Below are 10,887 nucleotides of genomic sequence, written 5' to 3' on the forward strand. Positions count from 1 at the left end.
AACAGTGTTTCTCCAAAATTTGTTCGAAGACATGCATGTGACAGTTCAGACTCATTACGAATTTCTTTAAATATACATAAACATTTGGTTAAGGGGGGGGGGGGGGGGGAAGCAGCTTTATAATTTATTACTAAATGCAATATTTCGAGGTATGGTAAGCATACCCCTCCGTTGTATCCGAAAGTAAAAAACCCTGCTAATGTCACAATTTATACCTCTTACGCAATGTTGTATTTCCTGAAAAAGTGTAGATTAGAGAAACTGAGTATGGTTACAAGAAATTCAGTCTGCTCAAAGATAGATAGATACATATTTCAGTTAATTTGGACAGAATTCCGGTTCCATATGAAATTAGCTAGTGAAGTTAATCTTGCCAATCTTAACCACTGAACCTTATAATACATAATCAAATGCAAAGCGGATACAAAATATATTACAATCTCATTCAATTATTTTTTTTTGAATTAAGCAACGGATTCTTTTTATATTTGCTTCAAAAAAATATTTTTTTTAAAACATTGAAATCAAAATATACTTTTTCTAAAAACAATGAAAAGTAATCGTAAATTTAGGTAAAATGCAATAATCTTTTCCCCTCAGACACACATTTGCTTTAACTATTACTGGGAGTTAAGTGTTTATATTCCGGACAATATATATGGAGATCGCTTAATAAATTGGCGATCCCATAAATTTTCGGTAGTTATAAGAAAGAAAGCTACACCTTAGATATATGTAGAAACACTTTATTACAAGAAGAAAATGACACATTCCGGTGATAAAACAAGATATTAAAAGAAATACAATAAATATAATAAAAATAAAAACATAAAACATTAAAATAAATCTAACTAAATACAGAACACACATGATATTCAACGATCCCCTCAATTGGCGATACTTTTATGCAAAGTTTTCGAGTGCCTCTTGAGATTGTCAGGCTGGTTGAAACTAATACCACATTGCTCACACCGGAAGGGTTTTTCATCGCTGTGTGTGCGAATGTGTCTCGTCAAAGTGGAATATTGACTGAACTTTTTCTCGCACTTTGAACATTCAAAAGGCTTAATGCCGTAGTGAGTTCTCATATGAGTCTTCAGATTTGAATTGCGCTAAATGATTTTTTGCAGATTTCACAGCAGTATCGTCCGGCATTTTTATTCTCATGCCCTTTTATGTGCTCTTGAAGCCTTTTGAAAGATTTGCCACATTCCGGACAAATATTTTCACCGGATTTATGCTCTACAAAGAAACAAAAAAAAATGAGTAAATGTTTTTTTTTTACATTAAGAACGTTTTTTCCCCCCCATTTGAAGACATGAAAAAAAGCACGTGCTTAAAAATTACCTATTTCTGGGATATTTTCTTTGTTTTCTACTAGGATCTCTTCATTTAACTGAATGCCTTCCTCCATTATGTGTTGTTCCTTTTCTTCTGGGATGACTTGGTTGTTATCTTCCCGTTCTCCTCTCTCGATGACGCTCTTTTCCACCGATAAAGATTCTTGATTATTAGACTGTGATAGCCATTTTCTGAAGAAGAGTTTGAGAGGAAGACAGTCCGTTGTGCTTGGTGCATCTTGTTCTTTGACGACAACATTCATTGAACCATATGAAGAAGATGGAAGGCTGAAAAATGTTTTTCGAAGGGTTTAGTATGAATAACATTTACAATTCAACCCGTACTTTCAAATCATCATTCTATAATTCAAATTATCAAAGGATAGATTTTAGACTTAAATCTGTTTCGAGATTTTTGCTCAAAATTTTAAATACTTGATATGAAAATGAGCAATGGGTGGACTTATTATAAACTTTACTCTTACCTTAAATCGGGAGGCTGCTCTTCCATATAGGATATGACATTTTTCCTGACATCCATCGCACTTGCTCTATGATAACAATATCATCTGAACCATACGAAGATCGAAGGCTGAAAAATGTTTTTCAAAAAGGGTTATTATTTTTTTTTTTTTTACAAAGAACGCGGTTATTATTTAAAAACCCAAGGTATCTAAATCATCAAAAGAGAGTTTAGACTGACATCTGTTCTGACTCTTTAGCTAAATCCTGAATAGTTATGTGAAAATGAACAATACTGTGGATTTATTATATAATGTATTCTTTCCCTTAAATTGAGAGGTTGCTCTTCCATGTAGCTTTTTTGCAAATGTTCTGATAGCCGTCGCTTTGCTCTTAGCTAACACCTGCAGGAGGAAAAATCGCACCCTTAGAAACTCATCTCATCTTCTTTACACCCTCTTTTACCTTGCGGTGTCGAGGGTTTATTAATCATCGGACCTCGGGCGTTCACAGGATGTGGTAGTCAGCCCTACGCCCGGTGTATTGTATATCCTATAGTGTTGAGTTGTCAAGGCCGGTTTGCCTGCTTTGAGAGATGAAAAACTCAAGCGTGTACTGGAGAAAAAAACCCTACTCTCCACCCCCCAACACCAGCTAACTTGGCTATGGAAGATCCTTCGGCTCCTCACATCAGCAATGGAAATCGAACCTAGGACACTGATTGAAGCGCACAGCCACCAGGATAACTGCCCGAACCCTTAGAATATATTTCTTTTATATTATTCATTCTACCAGCACAAATAGACAATACATACAAGATGAAATGATGATTGCAGGAGATCAAGCACTACTGGTGTAGTTTAAAATATTATTGAACAACCAATCATTAAAAAATACCACTAATAAGAATTTGAAAAGGATGTCCCCTGAAATTTCTAATATCACATTAGCCTAAGGCTCTCAAAAAAATAATTCGCAGAACGTTTCGGCCTGGGATAATGTAACCTTTTGAAGTGGATCTACGTTCATCGGACTGAATTGATGATCTTCAATATCATGTTAATGTTTTTTTCGTCTTCAACTCTGATTCCAATAAATTATAGAGAAATATTGTCATTACATCTTGAGAACAAATAGAAGCACAATCACTTATAAGGACAGAAAAACGGTCAGCATTAGAATATATTCAGAATCTTATATGTAATCTTTGAAAAGTCAGAGATTCAATTCTAATCTCTGAGTAGAACTCTTTTTCCTCATGGGCTTTACGTTAGCCACGGTTAGTCGATATTGGTCTCATGTAAATAAGAATTCTTCCACCAAGAAGAAACGGGGATAGTTAATCTGAAGACTAAACTAAATCGACCAGAACACACAAGTCGATGTACAAATAAATAAGACATTTCTGATTAGCAAGCACGCTGTGCTGACAACGACGAACATTATTGACAATAAATGGCACTCAACTCTGAATGATAGGAGAGGAAAATTGCGAATATCTCCTACGGCCTAAGGAGGAATGAAAAGCGTTAAAAAGATATACATATAGGGGTGGGTGGGTGTTCTGTAATATATTTTGTATGCACAACTACAGCATCATTTAAAAACAAAGCAATACTATGATTCGAGACTTTTTCATAGACTACCTCATTACAATAGAATTTTGCTCGCATCATTTGTTTCGGAAACACGATTGTTACGCGCAAATAGGGGAAGGGATTATTTTGCAGTTGATAAGTAAATATCATTACTTTGAAGAGAACATAAGTTCGGAATTTGTAAAAGAACATTTCTGAAATCGGTATTTAAACTCCTTGTTTTATTAAAAATAAATAAAATAAAAATCTTGTGTTTCAAAGTCCTTTCTTTTCTAGAGTATCTCTCTAGAAAGGTATTGAACTGGGAGCACTAAAAATCAACTTTTCCAGGTTAGAATTGCTATATAAAAACGATTAAAGTACAAGTAAGTGTGGAGCTGAATTTAATAGAATAAACATAGAAAAGAAAAATTAATATTATCTACAATACATACAAGAAAACAAACCGAAAAAAAACAGAGGTCTTACGACTTCTGGAAGAGGAATTCACTATGAATATTGAATCTTACTCATCGACAACATTATCCTAATTATGTCCATTAGCAAAATTCATCATAAAAACATTGCTTTATGGTGGATTCATTAAAACATTAAAAGGAATCAAATATACGTGAAAATGTCATTAGTAGCTTTGAACCTTATTCAGTAAGATTCAAATAACAAATTCACTCTGATCGACTGAAATTTATTTAGGGTGAAGGCTAAATTATGCCTGTCCGGTTCAACTTTCGATCCAAAGAAACCATTTTTAAATTGGCAAAAACGATAATATTTCTTAACTCTTATTCAGTAGGATTTGTCGACATTTAGTACTTTGGATCTCTTATTGGAATTTGTCGGACCTATTTCTCAGATAAAAAAAAAAAATTACCTGCCGTACCTATGCAAGCGACGTGCTTTCGGTTGTTGAATAAACGCATCTTTACATGGCTATCTTTTCTATCATTTTAACTTTAGTTAAGTTCCACACAAGTTTAAACCAAATTTGTACATTCCATACCCCCCCCCAGAAAAGTCAAAAATTTTAAATGACAGCCAACTGTCATTAAAAGGAGAATAAATTGATTTCACTCTTCATATTCTGTAAAAACAAACCTCGACATTAAAGTCAATAAAATGGTGCAAAGCACTTTAAGTGCAACAAAAATGATGAAAATTACCTGCAACTTCGTAACTCAACTTCTGGTTTCCGTTGAAGATCTACAACAAAAATATGCTCCTTATTTTAAGCCAGCGAAAGCTGATTATGAACACCTGCTCCACCACTTTTGTATCCTGAACCCTTTCCTTTTTATGAGAAATGTCAGCGAGGGAGTCTTTCTATGGACTACCTAAAGCATTGGTCCAATCAATTAAATGTACCTATTCGAGCCAACATTACGCGATCTTATAATATTCAATGGCTTAAGTAACTAGGAACCCATATGGGTTTCAAGATTCTCTGAACTCTCAAAACAGATCAAATTACGTGAAGCAACACGTTTAGCTTACTGGCAATGTGTGTGTATTACAAATGATATTTTTATACTTATATTATTACAATATTCTATGTGTATATTTATGATACGTTAAACTATGATGATTAGCCAATCAAGCATTGTTATAGGATTATATTAAAATATTCCAATTATAGCCTTTAACAGAAAATTAGACGTTTTTGAACTTTTCGTAATTTAGCTGCTTTAGAGAATTTCTACAAACAAAACTTTGATGAAAAAGAATTCTTGAGTAGTTTAAAAAGGCACTGTGCATTTTTACGAATTAATTACGAAACCAGTTAAGAAGATAGAAACTCTACTATCCATTAATTTTATGATAATAAAAAAGTGAAATCTATCCGTGCCGCTTGATGATATGATATGAATTTACGATCTTGTAGCCTGGTTGTTAAAGAATAATGCATATGCATGAGACCTGATAAAGAGAATTGAATTTACACAAACATGTGACATTTTGAATTTCATTTACAACCATAATCGTCGCCCCTCCCATAAACACACTGAAACGAGAAGTGCATATTGTAATAATATTTGAGTATCTGGGAGTCTCCATAGCTCAGTGATTATATTAACAATATTTTTTGCTTAGAAACAACTGAATTTGAATGCTGACCAGGATGCAATCTTATCGGTGCAATTGAAGGTGAGTGAGTCGAACTCGTTCGGGTGTGGGAGCGCGTTTCCCCCCGTAAACTCGGGATTTATGTTTGCAAAGTGGAAATAAAAACACACTCAATTTACATACAAGACTAACCAGCTTTTTTTAAAAAAAATATGGTTATGAAAGACGATCAAAGCAGGTTCGTATGGCCTCCGGGATATTTTCGCCTCAATCCCAGTGCTGATTGCTGAGGTAAACTTCCTTTAATCTACTCAAAACAGGTTTAGATTTTGCATTTAGTTCAAGTCTCACACAAATTGACGTAGTATATATATTTAGAGTTTAAATGTTTAGCAGATTCAATTGCATTGATCTCGTAAACATAAAAACTGATAGAGTTTTTATTATACTATTCTATTCATTGAAAGAAACATCGATTTTAATTATATTCTATTTATGTTGACTTAAAATTTGTTCTTCTATCATTCAGGCTTCTGTGAATATTTAGTGGTATCACTGGATGGCAATTTGCTTTGTTTCTTAAACAGTTTTCCATAAAAACAGTAAACTTATATGTTATTAAATATTTAAGTGAAAAGATTCGGTTTTCTAGCAATGATTTTTTTTTCTCTATTCCAGATAGCTAGGGGGGGGGGGGAGAAAGAGATAAAATTGTCATTGATAGCTAATTTTCTTTGAGAAAAGGAAATGAATTGTCTGCTGTCATTGAGTTAATTCTATCCCGGTAACCAACGGAGTTTATTATAATCCTTTTAATAACCTACCTGGAGCAATAAGTGATCTGTGATCATTTATTACCTGAAATGTTTCTAAAGCATTAATACATATTAGGGACAAAGTATGTGTAATGACTAACTCGCTACATTTTTACATGAATAAGAAAATAAAGCGGAATGTAACCACCCACTACAAATAGCATTGTGTGCATTGGTCTGATGGATAATCTTTGCTTCAGTTCCCCTGGGGTTTATTTTTAATAATTTCCTTTGAGGAGTTGTCCAATTATATTGCCAAATTAAATATTACGGAGGGATTACAAGTGATCAAATTCTTAAATAATTTCGAAAACCCAAAACTATGTTCATTAGCGTAAAGACAGATCCTACACCTGGGGAGGGGAGAGAGGGCGAACGACCATCCTTGTCGAACATAGTCAAATCTCGCCACTAGCAACAAAGAAATGACCTGGGATGGAGATTCGAAAAGCAAATAGGACTCTTCGATATCCTCAACATAGCAGTACTCCGATATATCGCAGACCAATATTAAATAAATGCGGTGGACATTATGAGCTCTAACCTTAACCCAGTTTATTCCCACTAGGCTTACACCATGAAAAATAATTGAGATCGATTCCTAACTATCAACTGGACAAAGCTAACAACTGCTCTACACGAGTAATTGCGTAGTTCTATCCATAGACTCAAAGGCAAAAAGTGATGACTCCATTTCGAACTTGAAAAATCAGATAACTGCCCTGAACGATCCCACCTATAATGTATCACGTGCACATTCCTACCTAATCTCTAATTAAATAAAATTCCTCGCCTATGAGTGAGATAGAAGTAACTAATAACATACTCTAGCCACAGAACACCGACAGGCGCTCATCAGAGCTATGAACGTATTTCGATATGTTAGAAACTATTGAAATCAACAGTAGGATACGAAACTTCAGTCCTTGAACACACTCAAAATCAGTTGCTCTGGAAAATGACCAAAGTTCTACGCACGGACCTTCCACCAATCCACGGCGAACGTAGTCTAATTTAAGCAGATAAAGCTGATACTTTTTGTCGGCAACTAAAATTTGGTATTAGTGTAGTCCAAACTACACCCTCGTGATCTGGACTTCCTCGGTAACTGACTTTCCCCGGTGAAGTACATGAAATTGTCAGCAAACTGAGGAATACGAAAGCACCAGATCCCAATGGAATCTCCAACAAAATCATCAAAAGTCTGCTGCGTGTCTTAAAGCAAATTATCGCTATTATTAATTCAAATTAAGACTTCACTACTTTGCACCACGGTGGAAAGATGTGACGTAATTTGAATCCTGAAATCAGAAAAAGCAACATAATTTCGCCATGAATTATGGCCCATTCAACTTGCTCTCCTGCCTTGAAAACATGCAAGTAGGTAATTCGAACAAAAGGGGTACATTAATAAATTTAAGATCGAGTATTAAAAGGGAAGAAACAATAAAATCGTATCCCCGATGAGCAGTTTGGATTCCGGGAGCTCCACACACAGTCCTTAGAGTCGTGGGGAACATCAGTATAAGGATTCTCGGGAAGTAGCATAAAAGCTCTATCTTGCCAGACGTTGGCAAAGTATTCTTCAATAATATGGCACGGCGAGGCTTCTTAGAGGCAAAATTAACAAAAAGCTTTCCAAATCCGACCTCATCCATCGGAAATTCTTAGTGAAGGTGCAAGGAATCAAATCCTCGGATCAAAATATTACAGCAAGCTTTCTGCTATTGCATGTGCTGTTTGTCATTTATATGATTGAGATCGTATACATAGTTGCCACCATCACCACGTTCCTATGCGGAGGTGATATTGCAATAATGATACACTCCTTCCGACTTAGAGTATCAAGTGAAAAACTACAAACCGTAATTGTAGAACGAGAGCGATGGCCTTAAACAAATAGAAATAGAGAGAGAAATGAATATAATAGGACGACAATAAAGCAGACACGCCTGCAATGTTACACTGAACATTCATATCCAAGCTTGTTACATGTTACAAAAATATTTTCGCAAATATTTTAGTGGTTGCTGCTTATACCATTACTAAAATTTACATGTACAGTCTTCTTCCACTTTGAAAGGTGCCCAATTTTATTAATACGCATTTAATTTGTATACTAATTTTCAAAGGCTACAGTGCAGGACATTCAAAATAGTAAATTATCGGAAGTCGCAATGAAAATCTTCAATATCGAATAAGAATGAAGAAAGTGGAAGCTGAAAGATAGAATACGTGCTTTTAATGTCCTTTGTTGGCTGATAATTTGCCGTACTACTGTACCTCTTGAAGATAAAAACTCTTTAGATGAATCGGGTAAGAAGATTGTTGTGTTGACATTCGTTGCAATTTCTGTGTAAATCAATGCAGTGTTGCTTAACAAAGTAACTTTATCCAAGTGAGAGTGTACAGAGGACGTATTTCAAGTAATATAAGCACTGGTTCACAAGTCACCATGTACACGCTGACAGAGGATATTAATCAGTGGAGAAAATAGCAGTTGAAAACATAGCTTCCACAAAACTGTTGTTATCTTATCTGCTGTGAAGGAGGGGAAGAATTTAAAATTTAAAGATGGGAGAAGCATATTCATTGAATTCCATTCCTACTAGAAGCGCCAATGGGTCAAATACTTTCGACTGAGTAGCATCTCAAGAACTCTGCTTAGAAAATTCTTATATGGGTGACATTGTCGAAGAAAAAACTATTCATCGAACGCAAAGCTCACCCAACATTTTCTTTTTCAGTCCTTAACTGACGATTGAAGCAGGTTGAGCTCTCAACCAATACGCTGTTATAGATGCTGCTGGATTCCGTATAATTATTTACAATACTCTTCGATTCTTGGCGATCGGTGGAGACGACTCACATCAGTGGTCACGCGAGGTCTGCAGATCATCCTTGACATGCTCAAGCTACGTTTTCCTTGGTGCTGCTCGCTAAGCTTTCCACTGGGCATGTCGTTCAAGCCAGAGCAGTTTGTGAGGCAGCCGACTGGTGTTCATTCTGTAGATGTGGACAAACCACCGCAGTCTACGTTCTTGCATTTGTTCCTCGACATCAGGTTGATTAACACACTGTCATAAAAATCTCATTATTGCCACGATTATGAGATTATTACGGATCTGTCTCAGACATCGCATTTGGAAGACTTCAAGCTTGTTCATGTAAGCAGAGTTAATGATTCTCCTTCCATACATGAGAAATGGAATGATTATGTCTTGAAGAAGCGAATTTAGGTCTTTGTGAAGATGTTGGTTCTCTTCCAAAAACACCATTTGAGTGAGGCAAAAGCTTCTGCCCGTCCAATCCTATTGTGACTTCAATGGTGGATACCACTTTCTTTTCTTGCATAAGTGACCCCAGATATTTGAATTTAGGGACCTCCTGGGTTTGGATACCATTAAGATAAACATCAGTCTGTGGTCATAACTTTCGTCTTGTTCACATTGATTCCTAGACCATGCGTTGGGCGATATGGGCAATGTAGAAAGAACGTCGGTAGTCTCTGCACATATGCCACTGCCATCCGCAAACATCATGCCAGTGAGGAAGTTGTCTACTGTATTGACATCCACGTCTATCCTTGAAAGCTTCTCTCATAACGGAGTCAATCGAAAAGCAGGGAAGAAACGACATCTTCCTATCCAACTCTAGTTCAGACAGGAAAATCCTCGGATAGCCCTTTTAGAATCGGTAAACTTCTGGTATAGTCATTGTATGATCCTTTGAGGAGTTGGATGATAGTCAGTGGCAGATGCTCATTTTCTAACGCCTTCAACATGGCGGGCCAATGAACACAGTCGAATGGAACTTCCAGTTCATAAAGACAATCACTGTTCGACATCTTCCGACATCTGTTTCTTTCCTGCATCAGTTGATGAATGGCAAATATTTTATCAGTGCAGGTCTGATGAGACCTGAAACCTGCTTGTTCCTCACGGCTGGTCTGTTCAAGGTACTCCTGCAGCCTTGCTTGTATGACCTTCATGAATACCTTGCCGATGATCGAAAAAAGACTGATGAAGCGGTAGTTCTTGCATTTCCGGCTATCACCTTTCTTCAGGATCGGTACGATGATTGTTTTTTCCACACTGCTGGGATGCATTCCGAGCACGATATGCGTGTCAGAAGAACATGACGCTGCTGTAGTAGTACATCTCTTCCGGCTGTGATCGTTTCGGCAGTGACTTGGTACACTGGGGGAGCCTTTCTGTTCCTGAATGACCTTACTGACTCTTCAATTCATCAACCGTTAGTTCAGCGTTGACGAATGGATTCTCTCGGAGTTCAACGGGTAGCGTTTAGGTGGTGACCCCTTGGGTGGGTTGTGGTTATAAAGTTACTGGAAGAATTCATTCCACCGCTGCAAGCGTTCAACAGGATGCTCCCGAAGGTTCCGTCTGCCTTCCTGATGTTGTCGTTTTTTTTTATATCGTTCGTATACTTTGGCACGAACGAGATAGTGGTCAAAACGCAATCAACGTAAGTGTATTTGCAGAGCTGCAGAAGACCACTTTGCAGTTTAGCACTCCATGCAGATTATTCGCAAATAGGGTATGCAATAAAATTGCATACCCTATTTGAAAAATTCTACGCCTCAAGTGATTG

At 36.5% G+C, this 10,887-nt stretch overlaps 1 protein-coding gene across 1 annotated transcript; it reads right to left on the reverse strand.

Moving 5' to 3' along the window:
• Positions 1 to 1,096: 1,096 nt before the first annotated feature.
• Positions 1,097 to 4,649, reverse strand: LOC150106439 (uncharacterized). The gene is made up of 4 exons (XM_090392996.1): positions 4,561 to 4,649; positions 1,826 to 1,932; positions 1,348 to 1,628; positions 1,097 to 1,242 (listed from the first exon to the last, which is right to left on the reverse strand). Exons 2-4 carry the CDS (start codon positions 1,879 to 1,881, stop codon positions 1,097 to 1,099), a joined length of 483 nt encoding a protein of 160 aa, XP_090249122.1. The 5' UTR covers positions 1,882 to 1,932; positions 4,561 to 4,649.
• Between the last annotated feature and the right edge of the window lie 6,238 nt (positions 4,650 to 10,887).

This window comes from Typopeltis vanoorti, chromosome 5 (genome assembly GCF_054136105.1).
Source record: "Typopeltis vanoorti isolate ZY-2024b chromosome 5, IOZ_Tvanoo_1.0, whole genome shotgun sequence".
NCBI classification, from domain to species: Eukaryota; Metazoa; Arthropoda; class Arachnida; order Uropygi; family Thelyphonidae; genus Typopeltis; species Typopeltis vanoorti.